Source organism: Panthera uncia (genome assembly GCF_023721935.1).
Source record: "Panthera uncia isolate 11264 chromosome D3 unlocalized genomic scaffold, Puncia_PCG_1.0 HiC_scaffold_8, whole genome shotgun sequence".
Lineage (NCBI taxonomy): Eukaryota > Metazoa > Chordata > Mammalia > Carnivora > Felidae > Panthera > Panthera uncia.
Genome location: NW_026057586.1, coordinates 47,052,852 through 47,076,285, shown reverse-complemented (window position 1 = coordinate 47,076,285; position 23,434 = coordinate 47,052,852). Strand labels below are relative to the sequence as shown.

The 23,434-nt window shown below is 44.2% G+C and overlaps 2 protein-coding genes across 16 annotated transcripts in view; one reads left to right on the top strand and one right to left on the bottom strand.

Annotated features, from left to right (window-relative positions):
• Nucleotides 1–1,014: 1,014 nt before the first annotated feature.
• Nucleotides 1,015–20,240, top strand: CABYR (calcium binding tyrosine phosphorylation regulated). Of its 9 annotated transcripts, XM_049619619.1 has the most exons (7): nucleotides 1,017–1,120; nucleotides 3,630–3,802; nucleotides 3,902–3,955; nucleotides 14,687–15,037; nucleotides 15,884–15,952; nucleotides 18,163–18,766; nucleotides 19,879–19,948. In XM_049619619.1, the coding sequence occupies exons 2-7, from the start codon at nucleotides 3,655–3,657 to the stop codon at nucleotides 19,931–19,933; spliced, it is 1,281 nt and encodes a 426-aa protein (XP_049475576.1). In that variant the 5' UTR covers nucleotides 1,017–1,120; nucleotides 3,630–3,654; the 3' UTR covers nucleotides 19,934–19,948. The 9 variants fall into 9 exon arrangements, 8 of the variants coding, with proteins under 8 accessions (XP_049475573.1, XP_049475570.1, XP_049475575.1 ...); XR_007455287.1 differs by lacking the exon at nucleotides 18,163–18,766 and adding an exon at nucleotides 20,153–20,240 and having other exon boundaries at nucleotides 1,015–1,120; nucleotides 14,687–15,952; nucleotides 19,879–20,035; XM_049619616.1 differs by lacking the exon at nucleotides 19,879–19,948 and adding an exon at nucleotides 20,153–20,240 and having other exon boundaries at nucleotides 1,015–1,120; nucleotides 14,687–15,952; nucleotides 18,163–18,770.
• A 299-nt stretch (nucleotides 20,241–20,539) lies between these two features.
• The window catches only part of OSBPL1A (oxysterol binding protein like 1A), a 243,777-nt gene continuing 240,882 nt past the window's right edge, over nucleotides 20,540–23,434 (bottom strand). For 3 of the 7 annotated variants that reach the window (XM_049619609.1, XM_049619612.1, XM_049619608.1), the window contains exon 14: nucleotides 20,546–21,794. In XM_049619609.1, the coding sequence (XP_049475566.1) occupies nucleotides 21,692–21,794 (103 nt within the window). In that variant the 3' untranslated portion in view covers nucleotides 20,546–21,691. Of the gene's footprint in view, nucleotides 21,795–23,434 lie in introns of all 7 variants that reach the window. The other 4 variants (XM_049619605.1, XM_049619606.1, XM_049619607.1 and 1 more) reach the window with 3 other exon arrangements.

The following is a 23,434-nucleotide window of genomic DNA, read 5'->3' as shown; positions in this document are numbered from 1 at the left end:
ATCATCTGCAGACCTATCATCACAATCTAAAATTAGCATTTCTGCTTTCAAAATGCAATCTTCAGGAGAAGAGGGAGCCTGTGACATAATGAGCACTCAGTAACTATTATTTGGAAGATTTAATATGTGTAGAAAGTGCTCTCTGTGCAGCATAAATGGAGACTGGTGCCCTAAGCATTGCCTCTTAAGAGCTCTGGAAGCCTTAACTGTTTTCTGAATTTATTTAAAGTGTTGTGTTTTTTTTTTTTAAATCATATCTATGCCTTGAAGATACTGTTTGGTTGATTTACAATGATTCTTGTTTAAATATTTGAAAACGAATTACGTTGAAGCCCGTTTGGAGTTTGGTCATCATGATTATGGTGGCAGTTAATGCCCAGCTCAAGTATGTGAGTTTGAATGGGTGAAAGAGCAGGGAGCAGGTATTTGAAACAAGTCGATGTGCCTTTACTTTGGTCTGAATTGCAACCGGTTTCTGGTAGTAGGATTTGGGGAGGGTGGGTTGTGTCTGTATTGCCAGATCCGAGTTACAGAAAGTGGAAGCCTCAAGATTATTGCCAAATTCTCTTCCCACAGGTGATTTTCTCAAAAGGGAAAGTACTGTGTTGCATAAAATTATTCGTTCTCTTCAACATTTTAGCATTATGTATACCGTGACAGACTATTCTTCTAAAGGCTGGCTGAAAAGAGTAACATTGTGGAGGAAGCGGTAGTGCGAAGAGGAGAGGCGGCGACTGCAAGAAATGCCATAAATCTATTTGTTTCCTTCTACACCAGCTCTTATTTTATGATGAGCGATGAGAAGTGTTAAGGCCGTAGCCTTGAGCGACTTCTGGCGGTTTGGAAACGGCAGTTTGTATTCTAGAGAAGGCAAAGCCCACCTGCGTGTCTGGCCCGCGGAGTTGGAGCCTTTGTCCTTTGCGGCTTCCCATTGGCTGAGGACGCTGAGGCTCCGCCTCCTTTCCTGACCGCGAGCCCTCAGCCCGAGGGAGGAGCTTTGTGACGCACGCCCTGACGTCCACAGGGCTATAAATACCCAGCTCAGCGCTTCTACTCCTTCAGGAGCCGCCGGCAAGGGGGCGACGAGGAAGCTTTTTATAGCGTAGGCGGAAAGGAAAAGGTGGGGGAGTCTGGAGAAAAGGCCCCGCCCCGCCCTGCGGCCCAGGAGGCGGTCACGCCCTCGGGGCGCCTCTCGCGGTGGGCTCGGTGGATGGTTCTTCCAGTGCTGGGGAAGACGGAGGGCCCTCGGAGTGGGAGGCCCGTGGGGAAGGGCAGGCTCACAACCGTGGGTGTGGCGGAGCTCCGGGAGTCCCGGCGGTGGGTCTGTCACCTGCGCCTCCTGAATTAGACGCGGAACCGGGACGCCCGCTCTCCGTTTCGCTGCCCTTCCCACCAAACCAACGGCAAACCAAGCACAGACCCCAACGTAGGTCTTAAGGGAGCGGTGTGTATTGTTGACGTTTCCTGTGGCTCTGAAGCCCGCACTCCCGCATTCTCAGCCTACAGCACCGTTGTCCCGCTCAGGCGTTAGCCCTGGGGGAGTGGGTAAAAACGCAAGCTCACAGTTCAGCACAGGGGTCGGGGTAGTAAAAGAAGTTTTGGACAAGTAACCTCTAAAGGAGAGATTTGGGTAGAATTAAGCGGTCGGTTTTAAGCTCTCAGTGTGTGTGTGTGTGTGTGTCTGTCTGTCTCTGACTACCCGTCGATGTAGTCCTGCTTGGTGTCGCAGTATTTCTCAACTTGCTCAGGACAATTTTTCTCATGGGACTGTGTTGTAGGACGTACAGCATCCCAGGTCTTGGGGCACTGAAAGGCCTCGCACACTCCCAGAGTATGGAGTGGTTGGGGGCGCGGCATACCGCCTGCGCGGAGAACCAATAGGATCACTGTACGGCCGTTCTGTCCACGGTTGGTGGCAGCAACTGCCAACTGCCTACAGAAAGGGTGTTTAGGTAGCTCCATCATGGCTGCCGGTAAGCCGCTTTTCCAAACGTGACTTATCCACTCACACTGGGGTGCAAAATGTGTACTTGAAAAAAAATTATATACACATGCACACAAAAATAGCGTATCTGTGGATCATGCATACAATTACTGCCTACATCCCTTAACGTTTAGCTTGTAGCCTGCCAAAGCTGCACTAGTGGTGTGGGGTTGTTTTGGTTGTTTTTTTTTTGTTTGCTTTTTGCGCACTAGTGGTTTTTTAAAGATAGTTTAATTCAGTAAAGGTCAAGTTGACTTAAACTTTGAGAGTAGATTTTCATTAAAGGATTCAATACACTTAATTATATCCTCAAAAGATTTGCTTTGACCAACAGAGATTCATTTTTTTTTTCCTGACCTTTGGGAAGATGAAACTGCTTTTAAATATTCAGCATTTTGTTATGACACACAACTTTTTATTAGAGGTTGGCTCCTTATATAATTGCTGTAACTAAACCCTGCAACTTAGCTCTATGAAACTCGTTACTCGACTGTAGGGATGTTGTTGACATGATTCATTATATCACACTATTCCCCTCTTTATGAGGACCTGGGGGAGAAATTTCTCCTGGGACTCGGTGTTCAGAATGCCTCTGAGTCTCCCAGGCAACTGATTTTTTATCTCAGAAACATGAACCATTTAACCAAATTTTTCCTATTTTGTGATGGCTGCCTGGTAGCTCAGGGGCTGATTTGACACGCCATCTCCATCAAAGTGTAGGATGTATGGCTTGCATGGGGATACTAACCTTACCTGTGGCTTCATCATATTTTTCCTACCATGATTTTTCCCTTACCATTGAACTCCTTTCCTTAAATAGTTACTTCTGTTCTTTACATGTATTTATAAACCTCCTGAAATCATCTTGTACAGTGAAACAGAACACACACACACACACACACACTGACACACAGTTTAGGATGGCAATCTTTGCAACTCTTGAGCATTACAGGTTGGACTATGCAATACCCTTGGTACCACTTAAAATCAGAAAGGCGGCAGAAAGGGGAGAGAGGGGAAGACTAGGGCAGAGGTTAAGGGAGGATAGGAGAAAAGAGAGACGTGCATAGGGTAGTGGGTGGTGTGATACCACAAGTAAATTATACCTATTCTGATTGTTAAAGCAAAGGCTAAAAATTGTATATTGAAAGACGATCAACGTGTTCAGGGATACATTTAGAAAAATGAGGAAAAAGATGTTTTCTTGTAGAAACTCTATTCGACAATTCTATCTGATGAAGGTACAGAGAAAAAGCCAGTGCCCATGTAATTTCAAAGGATGTTTAGGCACCGATACACGAGCTTAATTTATCTTTCTTGAAATTCTGCACAAAATATTTACTAAATTTTACAGAAACAAGTTTTGTTTGGTTGGTTCTTTGTTTTTACTATCATCCTAGAGTTCTCACCAGGGCTTTCCCCAGGGGGTTTAATAGTGCTACTCTATTGCTCATCTGCACATAATGAGCTAGTGTGTGTGTGTACGCACTCACGCCTGTGTGTTAACTACCATTAAGAATTAGCCCACTTTGCTAGAATAAATGCCTAGAAATTGGAACTAAAGGTAATAATTTCTATAGGAGACAGATTTGTTGTCAGAAGCTATCATATACTATTTATAAGACCTTGTTTTTCTTCATTATAGTTGATATTACAGACATCCTGCCCAAATGATTTCTTCAAAGCCCAGACTTGTCGTACCTTATGGCCTCAAGACTCTGCTCGAGGGACTTAGCAGAGCCGTTCTCAAAACCAACCCACCAAACATCACCCAGTTTGCAGCAGTTTATTTTAAAGAACTCATTGTGTTTAGAGAAGGTTTGTTATTCCTTGAGATTATATATTTGTTGCTTTGAAAAGGAAGGCATTTTAAGTTGGGAATTTGATGTCTCTAATTTCCTGCATTTATTCCTTCAGGGAATACTTCTCTGGATATAAAAGATCTCGTTAAACAATTTCATCTGATTGAAGGTAAGTACCACAAGTAGTAACAGTTTAATAATACTAGTTATAAATCATTGCATCATTACTAGCATACATTCAAGCTTCAGAATCATGCCCATAAATATTTTGTTTAATTATACTGATGTTTGTTTAATCACAGTTTAATTTTTATTATTGGATCATTTATTTTTTTTTTGAAGATTGGAAACTGACATTTTGGGGGATTTTAAATCTTTAAAAGACAAACATAGGAAACACTCATCTTCAAACCATTTGGTAAAATGAGACCTAGAACAGTATGTATAAACTATGACTCAGACCCTTCCTAATGTCCTCTATCTTTAAGGAAGTACAATGAACTTTGAAGAAAACTGGATGTTGTAGTAATAGATGCACTACTTAGGAAAGTTGTATAAACACTCTTCTTGGAAGATATTTTTATTAAGAAAAAAAACATCTTTTTTTCTTTTTTCCTCCTATGGTAGGTTAACTGCAGTTCAGTTGGAGGGCAAGAAATCAATTGTCACTGACCATCTTTTCTGTCCCAAGTTTTTCATAGAAAGTGGTCTTCTCCAGCCCATCTCTCTGACATAGGGCTGTACAGGGCTTTGAAAAATTGTGTTTTATGTATATGCGTAAATGTCTAGGTGGACGTGACCGCATGAAACTGCATTGACAGAGGAGCACCGAGAAAAGTCAGATGGGGAGTAAGAGAAAAGCATAGTTACATGGTGACAATTTGGGTGGCTCACTAAAAGCAAAAGGGTGATCCCAAGGACAGGCATGCATATCTAAAAGAATGGTAAGAAGAAGCTTTTGGCAAAATTTTGTGGAGAAAATGGGAGACTCCCGGGCAGGGAGAGAAATAACGAAGTATTTTTGCTGCTTTAGCTGGCCAACATTTTGGAATGACTGTGGAGAAAGAAAAGGTAGGATCAGTGAGTTTAAGCCACTTTTATACTCTACCAGTTTGGTGATGCCAATAGATAACATAGTCAAGATAGGGAGAAGTCAGGAGTAGGATCTAGGAAAATGTAAAGATCATGAGGGATTTGGGTCTATGGCAAAAGACCCAAAACAGAAAATGAGATTAAGGCTAGCAAAAGTCAGCATTTGAAGGGGCAGGAGAGTCCATTGCTGTGGTTCAGGAATATTTTACTATCTAGCCTGGCTTCTTCCCTGCAGGGTCCTGAGGACATTCCCAGCTTACCATGAGACACAGGTCTGGGATTTGCTTACCACCAGCAGGACATACAGACAAGTGCAAGAACCCCGACAACTCTCCCCTTCCCTGTGAACCTTTCTCTTTGTACTCGTGCTGTCTATACCAGGAGCTATGTTTGAGAGGATTGGGATTGTGCAGGCTTACTATGTTTGAGAGTGGTGATAAAGTCGGTGAATCTTTATGGTGGGAGGTAGCTAACTGGTAGCTTTAAAAAAAATTTTTTTTAATGTTTATTATTTTTGAGAGAGAGAGAGAGTGCAAGCGGAAAGGGGCAGAGAGAGAGAGGGGGGGACACAGAATCTGAAGTGGGCTCTAGGCTCTGAGTTGTCTGCACAGATCCCGACGTGGGGCTCGATCTCATGAACCACGAGATCATAACCTGAGCTGAGGTCAGATGCCCAATTGTCTGAGACACCCAGGCTCTTCTAACTGGTAGCTTTTGAGACTAATTTGTTTACTGAAGAACTTACCCACCATTCAGCTTAACAAGTGGACTAAATTAATGTGGATTACTTTAATTAACAGACTGAATGGCTGTAGACCTAGATTGCTCTTTGGCAGTAGAGTAGAAATGAACATTGCTTATTCTAGTTTACTGGGGAGATGGGAAGGTAACATGAAGATATGACCAGAAAATATATTGATTTCATTGTTAACTAATACCAGTTTGGCTCATTTGTCTGCCTTTTATTGTTGTATCAACTGGTTTATTAATGGAAAACAGTGTCCATTAACTTAGGTCCTATCGTAGAGACTGCATGAGTCTGTGTGTATCCAGGAAAGCATCACTCTGGGCTAAAGAGGGACTATCTAGGGATATAGAGGCAGTTTCCATTTGGTAGGGCATTTCCTCCCCTGAATGACATCCTCCTATCTTCTAACTGGCTTAATTCCCCAAACGCAATTCCTGTGGGAGTGCCAAGTACATTTGGCTGCATGGTTGTTGGGTTCTCTACAATAAAAATGTAGGTAGAACAAGTGGCACCTTCTCCTCTAGACAGACTTCCCTTCTGTGGATCCCGCTGCTGTATATGGTGGCACCTATAGTACCCTACATGCTCTCTCGGTCCCAAGGATTGTGGCTCTCCCAAGATTTCAGTGATGTGAAATATGGAAAAGTGGACCATTCTTTGAGGACCATGTGAACTGACCCTTACTTTGGTCTTTCAGTCTCTTCAGCATGAGGCTAGGTCAACCTAAAGGCAGTAGCAGGTATTAGCGCTTGCTGATGTGGGGCAAAGGCTAACTCCCATCCCTAATGCATTGGTCCCCACTCACCTCCCAACTACCAGATGTGACTGTGAAAGACATTGGTTTTTGTCTACAGTACATCCTTGCGCATACCCTTTTATTTGAACACTTCATCCTGGATTTTTCTTGGAAGGAGGCCCATTTTTGGTAGCTTCTTTATAGGACAGACAGGGTTCACCCATCTCCCAGTGCCCTTAAAAATTCATACAAACTCAGGTGATGGAAGAGGTGGGGAGGAAAAGTACCAGATACGAAGCAAACTTTTCTCACTTCTCTGTTGTCTCTCATCATTTCCTCATTTTCCAGAGCCTAGGACCTATGGGATAGTCCCTGACTGTCCAGGCCTCCACTGTGGCATTTCACCCATATATGCCTATTTCCAAAGTAGTTCATGCTGTGAAACTTTCTTGGACTCCCTTCTTGTTTTTTTTTTTTTTTTTTTTTTTTGCAATTTGATTAAACAGATCTCACTACCACATGAATCCATGAAAAGTGGCGCAATTTTTCAGTCTTCTCAGGAGTTTCTTTGTTAATAGAGATGAATCATTAATTGGGGGGATTTTAGAAACTCAGCTCTATTTTAAAGCAAAAGAGTTGTCTCTTAAGTTCCACCACTTAGTATATGGTAGGAAAAGAAAGGAAAAAGGAATGGAATCATTGAGTACAGGCTTACCTTGGAGATACTGTGGGTTTAGTTCCAGACCACCACAAGAAAGCAAATACTGCAATAAAGCCAGTCAGATGAACTTTTTTCATTTCCCGGTGCATATAAAAATTACGTTTTATACTATACTGTAGTCTATTAAGTGTGCAATAGTATTATGTCTAAAAAAAGTGTACATACCTTAATTTAAAAAACTTTACTGCTAAAAAAAAAATAAAATGAATTAAAAGGTAACTACCATCTGAGCTTCCAGAGAGCTTGATGGTTGCTCTTGATGTTGATGGCTGCTGACTGATCAGGGTGGTGGTCCCTGAAAGTTGGGGTATCTGTAGCAATTTCTTAAAATAAGACAACAATAAAGTTTGCCACATCGATTGACTCTTCATGAATGATTTCTCTATGGCATGTGATGCTATTTGATAGCATTTTACCCACAGTAGAACTTCTTTCCAACCCCAGTCAGTCTTCTCAAACCCTGCTGCTACTTGAGCAACTAAGTTTATGGAATATTCTAAATTCTTTCAACGGTCTTCACCAGGATTGTAGACCATCTCAAGAAACCACTTTCTTTGCTCATCCATAAGGAGCAACTCTTCCTCTGTTCAAGTTTTATCCTGAGACTGCAGCAATTCAGTCACTTCTTCTGGCTTCACTCCTAATTCTGGCTGTCTTGCTGTTTTCACCCCATCTGCAGTGACTTCCCCCACTGAAGTCATGAACCCCTCAAATTCATCCATGACTTTGGAATTAACTTCTTCTAGATGCCTGTTAATGTTGATATTTTGACCTCTTCCCATGAGTCACAAATGTTCTTAATGGCATCTAGAATGGTGACTCCTTTCCAAAGGTTTTCAACTGACTTTGCCCAGATCCATCAGAGGAATCATTATCTTTTGCAACTATAGCCTTACAAAATGTATTTCTTAAATAATGAGATTTGAAAGTTGAAATTACTTCTTGATTCATGGACTGCAGTATCGATGTATTAGCAGGTATGAAAACCACATTCACCTCATTGTACGCCTCCATCAGAGCTCTTGGATGACCAGGTACATTGTCCCTGAGCAGTAATATTTTGAAAGGAATATTTTTCTCTAAGTGGCAGGTCTCAACCCAGAGTTTAGGGGGTTTAAACTCTAAACCCTCAGTTTATTCAGTTAACCGGGGCGCCCGGGTGGCTCAGTCAGTTAAGCATCTGACTTTGGCTCAGATCATGATTTCGCAGTCCATGAGTTCGGGCTTCGTGTTGGGCTCTGTGCTGACAGCTCAGAATCTGGAGCCTGCTTCAGATTCTGTGTCTCCCTCCCTCTCTCTGCCCCTCCCCTGCTCATGTTCTGTCTGTCTCTCTCAAAAATAAACATTAAAAAATTTAATAAAAGTAAGTAAATAAAATATTCAGTAAGCCATAGTGTAAATGGACATGCTGTTACCAGGCTTTGTTGTCCCATTTATAGAGCCCATGCAGAGTAGATTTAGCATAATTCTTAAGACCCCCAGGATTTTCAGAATGGGAAAAGAGCATTGGCTTCAACTCAAAGTCACCAGCTGCAGTAGCCCCTAACAAGACAGTCAGATTGTCCTTTGGAGCTTTGAAGGCAGGCATTGACTTCTCTCTAGCTATTAAAGGCCTAGACAGCATCTTCTAATATAAGAATGTCTCACCTACATTGAAAATCTGTTGTTTAGTGTAGCCACCCTCAGTCATGATCTAGCTAGATCTCCTGGATAATTGCGGCGGCTTCTACATCAGCACTTGGTGCTTCCCCTTGCACGTTGATGTTACGGAGACGGTGTTTTTCCTTAAACCTCATGAACCACCTCTGCTCGCCTCAGACGTTTCTTCTGCAGCTTCCTCCTCTCTCAGACTTGATAGAATTGACGAGAGTTAGGACTTTGCTCTGGATTAGGCTTTTGGTCTAAGGGAATGTTGTGGCTGGTTGGAGCTTCTATCCGGAACACTAAAACGTTCTCCCTATCAGCAATAAGGCTGTTTCGCTTTCTTATCATTCGTGTGTTCACTGGTTTAGCACTTTCAATTTCCTTTAAGAACTTTTCTTTGCATTCACAACTTGGCTAACTGGTTGGCATAAGAGTTCAGCCTATCTCAGCTTTCACCATGCCTTCCTCACTAAGCTTAATCATTTTCTAGCTTTTGATTTAAAGTAAGAGACATGAGACTCTTTCTTTCACTTGAGCACTTAGAGGCCATTGTAGGGTTATCGATCGGCCTAATTTCAATATTGTTGTGTCTCAGGGAATGGGGAGGTCCCAGCAGAGGGAGAAAGATGGGGGGAACAGCCAGTCAGTGGCCTTGCTTAACAGGGTTGCCACAAACCTTCAGTTTGTAAAAAATGCAATACTCGCAAAGTAAAATAAAGTGCGATAAAATGAGGTATACATGTACCTGTTTTGTCCTAGGTACTTACAATATATTTTGTCAATTAAGACACCTTTATAAGTAGGTAACATCATTGCAATTTTACGTGAGAAATCTGATGCTTGGGTGTGATTACATAACTTGTAAGCTTCTAAATATTAAGTAATCGGTAGAGTTGGGATGTAAACTGAGATCTTCCTAGAAGCATAACTCATGCTCTTTCTACAGTAAATAGCATTCTAGGATCCCTCTGGAAAAACTTGAAATTCTTCAACTAAAAGAGTGAAGGGAGAGGAATTTCAGCTCCCTTTCCCCACAGTATCTCCTCCTCTTTCACTTCTTCCTCCATCATGTTGTGTAGACCCTGAAGCCAGATTGTGCTAGTTGTCATTTTTTCAGCACTCAGTGAGGAGGGTGGGAAGCACTTTCCTGTTCAGAGTGGTAAATGTAATCTCAACACCACTATCACCTAACATCCCCCTAAGCTTAATTCAGTCCAGTTTCTAGTATCAGCCTTGTCCTGCTTCCAACAAAGGCAGGAAATAACAAACTCTTCTGAAGAACCAAGGAGGCCTAGCCCACCCTGAGTTAACCTGTTAGCTTTTCCTAGTCATCTTGGACATTCTTGGCTTGGCCATAGAACAGTAATTACCGTCATGTACTGTTGTGGATCTTTGGGCCCAGTTTCAATTTCTATGTAGCACCATAGCAGTTATGTGTATCATTAGATGTTGTCTTGAGCTACTTACTCATATCAAACATTTATGAAGTTTTTAGTTTAATTCTTAGTTTTAAAACCTTTTTTAAGTTTGTTTTTGACAGAGACAGAGCTTGAGCAGGGGAGGGGCAGAGAGAGAGGGAGAGAGAATCCCAAAGAGGCTCCACGCTGTCAGCACAGAGCCCGATGTGGGGCTCACGAAACGGTGAGATCATGACCTGAGCTGAAGTCAAGCGTTGGAAGCTTAACCAAGTGTGCCACCTGGGTGCCCCAATTTTTAGTTTAATTCTTGTACCAAATTCTATTCTCATGCATTATTTTCATGGTTGGTTACATATACTTGTAGCTATTCTCTCTTATTAAGTAAATGAGAAATGTATCAATTTCAGGACAGCCTATACCAAATTTTGTGAAGCCCTGGTGCTTACTCTGCACTTTCCTGGGCATTTTTTTTTTTCAAGTAAGGAAATCAAGCTACACTGATGCCCTAAACAGGGATGGGTGATGTGCCAAAATGATCTTTTTATCTCTCCAAGTCTTGTATTTGTCTAGACAGGGTGGTAAAATTTGTACCAAGGTAAGAATTACATTAAGTTGAAAAGGGTTCAAATGATTCTGTGGTGGTGATGTTGGGAAGGGGGCTTGGGCCTTTTATGCTTTTCCACTGTGTTAAGATTAATCAGTTGGGGGAATAGTCCATACTAAAGACAGCAAACAAATCATTGAGCCAATGATATAGTCAAGAGTTGGGGTCAGACTAGGGGCAGAAACGGAGCTAATTAGGATTGAGAGAGGAAGCAGATATGGCAAACCAGAAAATTAGGACAAGGAGGTCAGGGACAGCAGGACCCAAGAGTCAGTACATGAAGGGAGAACATCTTTGAGAAATGTATCGCTCTGCTAGTCAGGAGCCTTGATAGCTCCCTATTGTTTTTTTGTTTTGTTTTGTTTTGTTTTGTTTTTTATTTATTTTTGGGACAGAGAGAGACAGAGCATGAACAGGGGAGGGGCAGAGAGAGAGGGAGACACAGAATCGGAAACAGGCTCCAGGCTCCGAGCCGTCAGCCCAGAGCCTGAAGCGGGGCTCGAACTCACGGACCGCGAGATCGTGACCTGGCTGAAGTCGGACGCTTAACCGACTGCGCCACCCAGGCGCCGATAGCTCCCTATTGTTCACAAAATCCAAACTCTTTGGTGTTGTAGGGATACTTTTGCAAAAATATTAAACTCTAATATACATGATTTCAGATAGCCTCTGATTGTTCCTGTTCACTCCGTTCATGTCTACCCATTGACGTATTCATTTGCTTTAGGAGAAAAGGCGAAAATAGCTAGAGCAAGGAAGTCGTTACTCCGTACTGAGTCTCCCAAGTTCATAGCAAGAAAGCTAACACTTTGGAGTTTTGCAGGAACCTGTTTTTGTTGAGAGAAGATCTTGGACTTTCCAGAGTGGAATTTTAATTTACAAGCCAAAGATTCTGGTAGAGTCAAGTTTATATTTAAAATTTTTTTAAAAAATTTGTTTTTGAGAGAGAAAGAGAGAGAGAGGGCGGGAGAGGCAGAGAGAGAAGGAGACACAGAAATGGAAGGGGGCTCCAGGCTCTGAGCTGTCAGCACAGAGAGGATGCAGGGCTTGAACCCATGGACTGTGAGAGCTTGACCTGAGTCGAAATTGGTTGCTTAACCGACTGAGCCACCCAGGCACCTTACAAGGTTTTATTTTATATATGCCAGGGAGGAGGGGGGTGGGTGGGTAAAGTTAGGATATAAGCTCATCTCCTGCTGCAAAGGGAGGGGAAATGAGAAGTCCTTCCTGGCAATGGGGCTGTGGTACTAGGGTGTGCATAACAATTGCCAGCTGAGATCCAGAGCAGTTATAAGGAAGGTAAAATCTCTGATTGGAATTCCCTAAAACGTGAACAAAACGCTTGCTCTTTGCTTTCCTGGGTGCCTCTCAGAGAAGCAGTGTGATTAGCATCGTTTAACATAACCTATGCTACATTCAGCACCTCCACCATAATTGTAATTGTGATCAGACATTCAGTAAGTATTTGTTGAATAAAAAATTCTATTTGAAGCAGATTAGAAATAATGGAGAGTCTTTCTCAGATGGGCCTGAGATAAGATTTCTGATGCCCCAGGATCTGCATGTGGCTTTTAGTTGGTGCAGATGTGTTTCGATTGTCCCAGAGTGCTGAACTCGCAGGGCGTCGGGCTGAGAAAAGTGCAGTTGCTCAACCTGCCAGCTGAGAGCTACAGCACAAAATGTCCAAGCTGGACTGAATCAAAATTGGCAGCTAGGCCTCAGAGGCTAAAGAGGAACAAATTAGGAAGGGCTCTCCCAGTCCTTGAGTGAAGTAACAGGCCACATTTTTCACAGGGTGGAAATACTTCAGGAAATACAGCAAAGTCAGAGACAACGCCCAGAGCACAGGCAATAGGTGCTGTGCCTCCACCAGAGGTCACAGACAGGTGGCAGGAAAGGGCTACATGGGTCAGAACCAGAGCTAACTCTCACATTCACATTCCCTCTTTAGAAGTGGGAGAACCTTCGATAAAAGAGCGATACCCCAAAAGGGTGAATAATTAACCAATTAACCAAAGGAGACTTTTAAACTAGAAGGGATAAATACTTTAAACCTAGATCAACTAAATTTTGCCATGTAGAAATGAGCATTTTAATGCAGACAGAGAAAGTAATGCTTTGTGACAGGTCTGTCATAGTGTGTAAATTTTCATCCCTTTACAGGCCCCTGAATGCAAACGCAGCTTCCTGCAATCTACACCTATCCTGCCTTTGCAATCCTCGCTCCCATTAAGTACAAGACAGTTTGTTGTCTTCTGAGTTTTGCTTTATGCTGCTCCCCTCTCCAGGAGTTCCTTTCCACCTTTCAAGTGCTACATATCCTTAAAGCCCAATTCATTATTTCATTTAACAAATATGTACATTCCTACCCACTGCCAGATGTTGTGCTAGGTGAGATTCAGTGGGGAAGGAGAGAGTTCACTTTCAGCTCTGATGGAGGGGCTGGTATCACACCTAGCCTCCTATCAACAGCCATAATGCTGAAGAAATTGTACAAAACAAAGTCCAGTGCCTGGATACTTGGGAGAAGAGATTCACAGAAAGTGAGCCCCTCATTCACCCTCGCAGCATTTTTCAAACTCTTGCACAGGGAAAGCGAGGCCAAGCAGAGAGAGTGGAAGTGTCCCTGGGAAGAGGAAATGCAGAAGCAGAGTTAGGGGCTACTAATATGGCTAGGATTCAAGCAACAAAGTATCTGAGGGAGTGTTTGCAGAGAAGAATCCTACCCCCCCACCCCCATAAAAAAACGCAAAGCCCTTTTCGTTGGGGTTGCTGGCCAACCCCGAGCCGCTTCCTGTGGAGGACAGCTTGGGGCTTAGCCGGGAAGAGCTGGGGGGAGACAGGCAGCTGAGTGGGGGGGTTTGAGAAGTAGTGTGCTGTTGGTGTGGGGGAGGTTGGGCCCAGCCGAGGTGAAGAGACTTGTGAAACTCTGGCCATGCAGTTGAGACTCCAGGAAGGTCAAAGCCAAGGAATAATAAACCTTGTGGGAGGACTAAGAACAAAACTGAAACACACTTTGTGCTTTTCCTGCAGATAGCATTCTGGTATTAGGGAAACATTTCCCCAAGAGAGAATCCTCAGTGCGGCAAGCAGATGTGACCGCGTGCGACGAGGAAGGGCCGGGGGGGGGGGGGGGGGGCAGGGGGATGCGGAGCTGAGAAAAGGGGCTCACAGCAGTTTTCCAGTCCTAGGAGTTTCTGCACGTTGCCAGCCCTCTCGCCATCCCCAGCCATGGGAACTTCTTCCTGCCCGAGGACTCACCGAGTCCACACGTACACATGGGTCCAGAGTTCTCTCTCGGCCCCTCTTGTCTGGGTCAGTATGGCTTGGCCTGCATTATCAGATCTTGCCAGCAAGATCACTACCATTTTTAGGCTAGACTAGATGGGGCTTCCTAACATAGAAGTGTCCTGTAGTCAAGTTTTCCGATTCATCGTTAAATTTTATATATGCATTTTCTTAAATTGAGGAATGCCTTTATTAACATGACAGCATTTGTTTCATTAATAAGCTTTTCCATCAGCTGAAGATGAGGTCACTTACTGCTCGGGTTGAAGTCTTGCCCTCTGCCCTCTGGTTTTGTGTAGGAGTTTAGATCAGAAGCTTTTTCCATGGAGGTTTTCAACTCAATTCTAGGCAGTTATGGTCTTTTCCCTGATGCTGACCAGCTGAAGGTGGTATCTGATTATGCGTTTTGTCACCGTGCTGCTCAGGGTCACTTAGTTCTGAGGAGATGAACTGAGTGAGGGATCTTTTGAGTGGATCAGGACAGGTAAGTTTCATTACCCACACGAAATCACTGATGTTGGGAAATAAAGCAAACTCTTTTGTACTCGTGTATGTACTGCCATCTGAATGTTCTACCTGTTACTGCTTTAAAGTTTGGTGGCAGGTGGAGGGGGACACACGCTTATTAACCCATCCGGCTGTTTGTTAGTAGAGAGATGGTCAGAAGGAATGACACAAGAGAAGAAACCAGAATGTGTAAAAGAACCGGTAGGAACATCCATAGTTTCCCACGAACCTACACGGATGGAAAAATCTACAGACACAGAGGAGGACAATATAGCTGGACCACTGTTCATCAGCAAAACCACTCAGTTCCCATCAGTTCATGCTGAGCTGCTCCCAGAGCCCGAGGAGACGACCGAAGCCGCTCGAGACTCCAGTTCAAAGCCAACTACCTCTAAGGCTATGAGCCCACCGTCGTCACCGTCTCCGGCAGCTGGCTCCCCGGAGTTTGCTTATGTCCCAGCCGACCCAGCTCAGTTTGCTGCTCAGACGTTAGGTAACGTTGCATCTATTCATTCTGATCAGTCTGACGTGTTAATGGTGGATGTGGCAACAAGTTTGCCTGTGTTTTCCGAGGAGGTGCTCAGCTCAGAGGCTGCCGAAGATGCCGCGGCAGCCACTCCTGCTGTGTATTCTGCAGAGGTGGTGGCCCTGCAGGTTCTGAGCCAAACATCTGTCCGTGTAGATTTGGGTTCTGAATCTAAAGACGATGACGCTGAGCCATCAACGGCTTCCTCATTCCCCTTGCAGGATGAACAAGACCCTCCTGCTTACGATCAAGCTCCTGAGGTCCCTTTGCAGGCTGATATTGAGGTCACATCATTCGTTCATATATCCTCTATCTATAACGATGAGCCTGTGACTGAAGGAGTCACTTATGTCGAGCAAATACCAGAGCACATAGTTATCCCTGATGACGTTGCTACTCTTAAAGAAAATGATCAGTCATCACCCTCTGGTCCCATTCCTGTAGCACTCATGAGGGGCTCAGGCAAAGCCGTAGGTTCTGGAAAACGTGCACAGTCGGAGGAGGACGCAGAATATTCCTCGGTGCAAATGGAGGCAGAAGCAGTTCTGTACTCCAACACCTCCCTGCAAGGTCCGCCTGCACAACTCCAGGATGCAGAGGGCTCTACCAATGCAGTAGGCTCTGAAAAATCTTTGCACCTTGAAATGGAGTTTACTGCTCTAGTCCCTGGCAATCCTGGGCAGGAGGAATCCAGGGAAAACTCTGCCACCCAGGAGATGGAGGCCACACTTGCGCTCTCTGGGGAAGCTGCCAAAGCAGGGAGCTTGGGTGCATCTGTAAGGTCATCTGGTGGTCCCCCCATTCCTGTTCCAGAAGGTCTTACTGAGCCAGAAATCGAACCAGAGTGGGAAGCAGCACCCGAACAAGGTTTGATGGAGCCAGGTAAGAAAATTAGGTACTGACAAAATTAAAGATTACATTTCAGGTGCCATCTAGATTTCAGGTAACCCCTAGGTAGGCTCCCTACAGATGGGTCGAAAGACTTTTAAATAGTTCTTAAAACGGCAAACCTACGTAAAGGCTTTGTTGAATTTGAGATTTTACTCTTACAAGATGAGTGATTTTAAAGTGACATCACCAAAGCTTGGCCTCAGAGTTTGCTCCACCCGGCACTTTTGGACACGGCACAGGTAGTGAAGAACCCTAAGAGCCAACTGTCAGGCCCAAGATACGTGAGGTGGCCGCGGTGGTGTTGGTTTGCAATTCCTCGCTTGTGAACGTAAACTCCAACTGCACAACGCCTTCCGGAGGCTGCGGCCTGTGGCGCGTCAGGGAAATGGTGGTGTGTCGCCCTTGCTTTCGCGCTGCGGCAGGAGAGCTCTGCGAACGGGTGTGGGGAGCTGGCCTGGCCCCGGCCTCCTGGCTGGGGGCTCCTGCAGCCAACGGGGGGGGGGGCTTCACGCCTGGATGGCGAGGACGGGTCAGGCCCAAGTTCTGTCACACGGGAGAGCACGGAGGACCACCGGGCACTGGCACTGCCGAAACGGCTGGTCTCCTGCCAGCTCCCTTGATGGGTGCTAACACCCCGCTGCTTTCGGGGCTGCTGGATCTTTCGGGGGCTTTCCCGTGATACAGAAACGATTTGACCTCTCTCTCCATCTAACTGTGGCGTTTGGTCCGCCCCGCCCCCGGCCTCCTGTCTTCTCCCTTTTAGGGACGGATGGGTCATACAGGAGCCAACCTCCCCCATTCCTTTTGCAGAAACACTCTCAACTGCGGCTCTTCCCAGAGCCAGAATGGTCAAGTGTTACCAAAGCAGGTGTTCGCGGATCAAATTCTGTCTGGCAGTGTGACGGGGTCCTGCACAGCTGAGAAGGCAGAGGGCAGCGTTGGGAGCTGGCACACAGGACGGGCACTACACTCGTGGCTTATGCAGCACTGGCATCCCGAGTGACTGTTTTCAGGGCCTCGCCCTTTCTAAAGCACTATGAGGATATTTCAAATGGAAGACTGGGCTTGTCCATATTTTTAATTGGCTTTGCAGAAGGATCAATTGACAGCATCTGAAGCTACTGAAAACTTACCAGTTTAATCATGTGCATAGTGTTATTTTCTGGGGAAGAAGAAAAGCTACACCGGGGATACAAGGCCCAGGGCTCACAAGGTGAACTTAGCACACTCTGGGCAAACTCCATCAGGAAGGAGTTTCGCCTCCGTCCCATCTTCTGCGACTCAGCTCTCCACGACAGTACAGTCTTCACTAGGCAAGTCAAACTTGACATCATAGATTCCTGGGGGTTAGATGGATGGCACTCCCTAGACCTTTTTTTTTTTTTAATGTTTATGTTTGAGACAGAGAGTGCGAGTGAGGGAGGGGCAGAGAGAGGGGGAGACAGAGAATCTGAAACAGGCTCTAGGCTCCAGAACCCGACGTGGGGCTTGAACTCACCAACCGTGAGATCATGACCTGAGCCCAAGTTGGATGCTTAACCGACTGAGCCACCCAGGTGCCCCTAGACCTCTTTTTTCTTAACCCCTCTGAGACCAACAGGCCTCATACTGCCACCTAGGACCTTTGACCTCAAGCCTCGCCTAAAAGGGGTGCTCTCTGGGGTTCTGAGTCCTAGATCATGAGATGATTGTACGTGGGGACAAATTAATGGGAGATGATGGTGCCTGTGAAGGGCCAGAGATAACTGATAATGTAATCAAAAGATGATGCCCCATGCAGACTTTAGTAAAGAAAAAGTCACTCTGCAGCTGCATTAACACTTTTTCAGTGGCTTCACATGCCCTTCAGTTGGTTGTTTTGGTAAAGCCACTAGTTTGGTAAAGTCCTCTCTGAGGATGCTGTGACAGCCACATCTAATGGGGGTGTCCCTGGAAGCGGCACTTAGCATGAGATTGCTTCTTTAGCCACAACTCTAGTGCCCCTGCCGCTTGCTGTCCCAACACTGTTCTCGTTTTCCAACTGGACAGAACCGCTCTTCTTTCACATTACCAAACACTATTTAGCCCTCTCTCTAGCATGCTTTATGGCACATATTTACTGCTCCAGCTGTTTATATGTAAACTTATAAAGACATTTCTGTGCATAGCGCCTGATACAGAGACCAAACCTTTAATGCCTGCAAATTTTTTTTTTTTTATAGCCATAGCAGCAAGTGAAGCAGGACAACCACCACCATATTCTAACATGTGGACCCTTTATTGTCTAACTGATATGAATCAACAAAGTCGCCCATCACCGCCACCTGCACCTGTGCCTTTCCCCCAAGCAACCCTCTATTTATCTAATCCTAAGGATCCACAGTTTCTGCAGCAGCCACCGAAAGTTACTTCTCCAACTTACGTGATGCTGGACGACAGCAAGAAGACCAGTGCCCCACCTTTTATTTTAGTAGGCTCGAATGTTCAGGAAGCTCAGGATTGGAAACCTCTTCCTGGACATGCTGTTGTTTCTCAGTCAGATGCCTTGAAGAGATACACTGCAGTCCAAGTACCCATCGCTGTTCCTGCAGATCAGAAATTCCAGAAACATACCCCAAACCCCCAGAATGGTAGTCCTCTGCCAAGTGGACAAGATGTCCCCAGGCCACAAAGCCCAGTTTTTCTCTCTGTCGCATTCCCAGTAGAAGATGTAGCCAAAAAAGGTTCAGGATCTGGTGACAAACGTACCCCCTGTGGAAGTTATGGTATTGCTGGAGAGATAACCGTGACCACCGCCCATGTCCGCAGAGCAGAAACTGGGAACTGGTAGGTGCGTTTTCCTACCATAATGTGTGGGCCTTGGCTTGCTCCTAGTGTTTGATTTGCTGATCTGGAGGTTGAGGTGTTTATGAAAATTGCATTGAGATATGCAAGGAGTTGGTGTATACTCAAATTTGATGAGGTTACTATCTCCAAGTCCATTGCCCCCAATTGCTAATAAATGCAGTGTGTGTACTGCACCGTGAGGACTCAGACTTGGTGCCTAATACGTGAACCGATCCACTCGATCACCTGGGAATATGGGTTCTTCATCTAGCCCCTGGAAGATACTAGAAAAAGGGTAGATTTATAAGAAGACATTCCGTAGGAACTGTATAATCCAATTGGCTTGTTAAGGGGTGGGTCGGAGCAGAGACAAGACATGAGCACTGGGGACAACTGGAGAGAGATAAGAGATTGTGTGTAGAGCAGTATGTTTGTTCCCTCTCAGAGTGAAGATTTATAGATTTACACAGGAGTCTGGAAACGCCCTGAAGAGCCCAAACTGGAATGAACTGTGGATAAGACAGTTTTATCACTCACAGATGATCATTAAATTCTTTATCTACCCGGTACTTAATGCCATGTCCTGTGCTCGTCCCTCCTTCCTGAGGTGGGTAGGCAGGGCAAACCAGGGGCCTTCCCACTTAGTGGGGGAAAGCACCAGAGTTAATTACACCATGTGAAGTAGGGTGAACCAAACAAGATGCTGACAGGTGTTCAGGCCCAGATGCAAACTGACCACTGAGTGAGTGCAAGGAGCCAGCCTTGTAGAGACCCCACAGACCAGGCCTAGGGCTTGAAAGAGCAGGAGTCAGACACCCCAAGGAGGCCAAAATGAGAGCGGCTGGGAAGAGCCGGGACAGCACCTAAGAGGACGCTGGAGCTGTGAAGAGAGGACCCTATGAGTCAGGGCCCCTGTGTCCCTAGGAGAGAGACTGGGGTTAAAAGCTCAGTAGGAAGCCAGAGCTGGAGGTCACTAGAGGGAGCAGAGACATGAGTTAAGGAGGTATAATGCAACTGTTAAACCCACACCCCCGCGAGTTCTGCTCCTTAAAACAATTTGTGGGAATTTCAAGCTGAACATCTGATGGGCAAAAGCTACATTTCCTTCACAGGCAGGTTCGAATACTACATTGCATTTCAGGAGACAACTCGGTTATCAAATCTTAGGTCTACGTGCCCTTATTCATCACCCCCTTTGTAGACTTTTAGCAGAATTGTCAAAATGGCTTTCTCAGCATGAAATGCTGGGATATTTCGCTGCAAATACAGGTAAATGAGTAGATAAGAATTTAATGATAGGAGTGCAGGCCTCGTATTTCTGATCTGCCGTTCTTTTTACTTGTTCATTTTCATGATTAAACAATTCACTGTTTGCATTCCTAACAGATGCCAGAAGTGACGCCATTTGAGTCAACGTTCAAGGTGGAGTCTGCCACCCCGTGTAATTTGTCAATAAACTTCATGCAAGCATAAAGCCTTGTGTTCTCATTTTGTAATTCAGGACAACCGATTACAGAAGGCCATAAATCTTTGCAGACTTGCAGAGCCTTTTCCAACTCTGTATATACACCGTAGAAGAAAAAACTCCCACTCTATTAACACCTCTCCTCACACATTTCCTAGGTGGGCATTCCCACTCGGGAAGTCCATGTTTGGTGTGCACACCAGGGGAATACAGGGGGCACTTCAGTGTAATACTGTATTTACCCAGATAACACTCCCCAGTGCTGACTGCCTCCTGAGCCTGTGCTGGTTAGCTCTGTGCACGGGCACTCGATAATTTAGGATCCTACCAATTGCCAACATCAGTATATTTGAAAGTTTAAGAAACCACACTTTTGGGGAACATTCTAAAGCCTTTATTTAGCATCAGGTAGATTATTTCATTGTAACACTTGTTAACTTCAAGACAGCAATTAAAATAATTTACTGGCAGCTACCTAAAGCCCCTTGGAGCAAGATCTCAGTCCGGGGTTGGGTGGATAAATACCATTAGATTAATGTACCCCAATGAAAGGGGCAAAGCTACTGTATAGTAGGTCTCCATACAGATTTTAAGTACACGGGGGCCTTACGTACTTGCAATGCACAAGACCCCCTATTGTACAGTTTGGTACTTATAATACATGAGTGCAACTTCACGTCTCAGGTGGCCTTTGCCACAAAAGTTGAGGCATTTATAAAGGTTTGTCATTATGTAATGATGGTGATTAGAATCTATTTCTAGGGCATTTTTGTGAACTAGATTTTATACGAATTTTCAATTCAAACACCTTTTAATTCTAAGGACCATGATTACAGAAAGTTGTAAAAGTAAATTCAGAGCACTAAAATACCTTTTCCAGTTTAATTTTTTAGAATTTTCAAATCAGGAACAGGTTTTTCTTTTTGGAAGTGGGAAGAGGTAAAATTGAGAGGATTAGTATGAAGAAAAGCCATCTTTTTAACGTAGTCTTTACACAATGACATAACCTTCTCTACATTTGAGCACATTAACATTGTATAGAAGAGTTCTAAACATTTCAAAGTCACATCTAAAACATTCAAGCATGACAGCATAAAAATATTCAAAATAACTTGATTTGGGACTACTATATAATTCCATAAAGCTAAAGTTACAGTTGGGTATAAACTTTCAGTAGATATGGCAACAGCAACCATAAAAAGCATTTTCTCCACACAGTTTCTCTTACCTCTCTAAAACAGTGTTCCAAAGAAGTAAGTTTGGATAGCAAAATTACCCATTTTTCCTGACTTTCCTCACCAATATCACCTCATGCCCTACTTTTGTTGAGTGAAATGCAAGTTATCTCAGAGCAGGTTTTTTCTTTTTTTAAAAGATGAGTAGAAACCAAGGAAAAAATTTAAAAACATAGGTTTAAGACTTATTTATAGATTAGCCAAACACCCTGACTTGTGTGCATTTTAATAAATGTCAGGCAAATTGAAGTAGTTTCTGTCCCAGTAGCTGCCCGAGTAAAGCCAGTCCTGTGCTCCATTGTAGGGATTAGGACCTTGATGGAACCACCTGTTTAAAAAGAAAGCACAAGATTGATGGGGGAAGCTGAAATCACAGGGTACCTGCCACTTCGCCCTGAGTTACGGATTTCCAAAGAGACTTTTAAAGAAGTCCTATTGTTTTTAGAGACCGCCTATATACTATAGAGAGTAGGAGTCCAAAAGATAGGATGATACCACACAAAAGGTTCGTGAGTTTTTTCACAGCATTCAGCAAGAGTACTCGACAGAAGTAGGATCTTCTGTCTAATGGGATAAGAACAATACTATTTGTCTAATTGTTCACTCTCTAGCCACCAGGAGGCTTTTTTTTTTTTTTTTAAGGTTTAAGGAAACGAACTTTTATGAACTTTGACAACATACCAGAATAACAGGTAAGCTACTGGTGTCAGAGTTGATGCCCCGTAAACTCAAAGCAGAAGTGGAATGTCAGAGACGTCTGATTTTAAAGACCATGATCTTTCCAATCTACTGTGCCACACCTAATCCGCTGAGACTAGTCCTCACCTTCCTAGGTCTCCATTTTCTCCAGGCTAATACGAATTCTTAGGTTGCATCTAGCGGTTAACATCCGTATCTGTCTTTTCTAGTTCTGCACAGAGGTGCCCTAATCATTTTCTTACCCTTTAAAAAACATCACATCACTGTTTCCGATAGCCCCAGTGTTCTTCAGGTGATGGAAATGCAAAATTACTTGCTCAAAAGGTTCACAAATTTGTGTCACATTAAAAAAATTTTTTTTAACAAAATGAAGTTACATGTGTTGGGTAAGTCTCAAATGTCCCTATTATCCCTACAGTAGCACAAAAAATGCTCTAAGAGAAAAGACTGCTTCAGATTAGGCAGATTCCTTGGAGGACCACAAAGTAAATGTGCATTAGACCACATTTTCTAGAATATTAATATCTAAATTCTCTATTCAGTTTTTGGGACTTTTTCCTACTTAGAAAATTTGAGTCTACTTTAAATGATCAAGATAGATCAGATTTGGTTAAGTTAAGCAGACTGGAAATATAACTTAAAAACCTGTTATTTGATCAAAGTCACAAAATTCTAACAGTATGAAGTATATAGTTACACACCTTTTGGTCTCAAAAGTCCAAGCAGTAAAAGCACTTTTGCAGTTAGGCTTAGCAAAGTCAAGCACTTCAGAAAAGCAGGAAAATCCAAATCAAGTAAAAAATAATTTAAAAAATAATCCAAGCCTCAGGCCATGGTGCCATGGGGTAAGCCAAGTTCTCTGAAGACCAGGACTGCAAGCCCCCCTTAGAGCCCGCCTGCTCTTGGACAGGGTCCGAACGCCACACTGGAGATGAGCACACCTCAGAGTCGACGGTCTGATGCATGGGATTAGAGTCTCCCCCTCAACCACTAGCTCTAATTTTGAGCACTCGTGTCTGGAAACCTCTGCTCACACACAGAGACCACAAAGTCCAGTTAATTTGTCCTAAACTCACACATTTTAGGCACAGGTCACATGGAAGAGGAAGGTAAGATTTCTGTGCTTTTAGTATTTTGGAGTCTACGGCGTCTGCAGGTCTGAATCAGGAACGTAGCATTCTATAAAATGTGAATTCTGCATGATGCTCAGATGATCAGGGAGACAGCCTCATCAATTTTTTTGGCCTCATCACATCGCCCGCCTCCCTC

Excerpts from the sequence above, each read along its gene's own strand:
- CABYR (XM_049619614.1), top strand. The coding sequence starts at position 3,655 with ATGATTTCTTCAAAGCCCAGACTTGTCGTACCTTATGGCCTCAAGACT. Across the intron at positions 3,803-3,901 it reads ACTCATTGTGTTTAGAGAAG|GGAATACTTCTCTGGATATA; the intron begins GTTTGTTATTCC and ends TTATTCCTTCAG. Across the intron at positions 18,767-19,878 it reads AGAGCAGAAACTGGGAACTG|GCAGGTTCGAATACTACATT; the intron begins GTAGGTGCGTTT and ends TTTCCTTCACAG.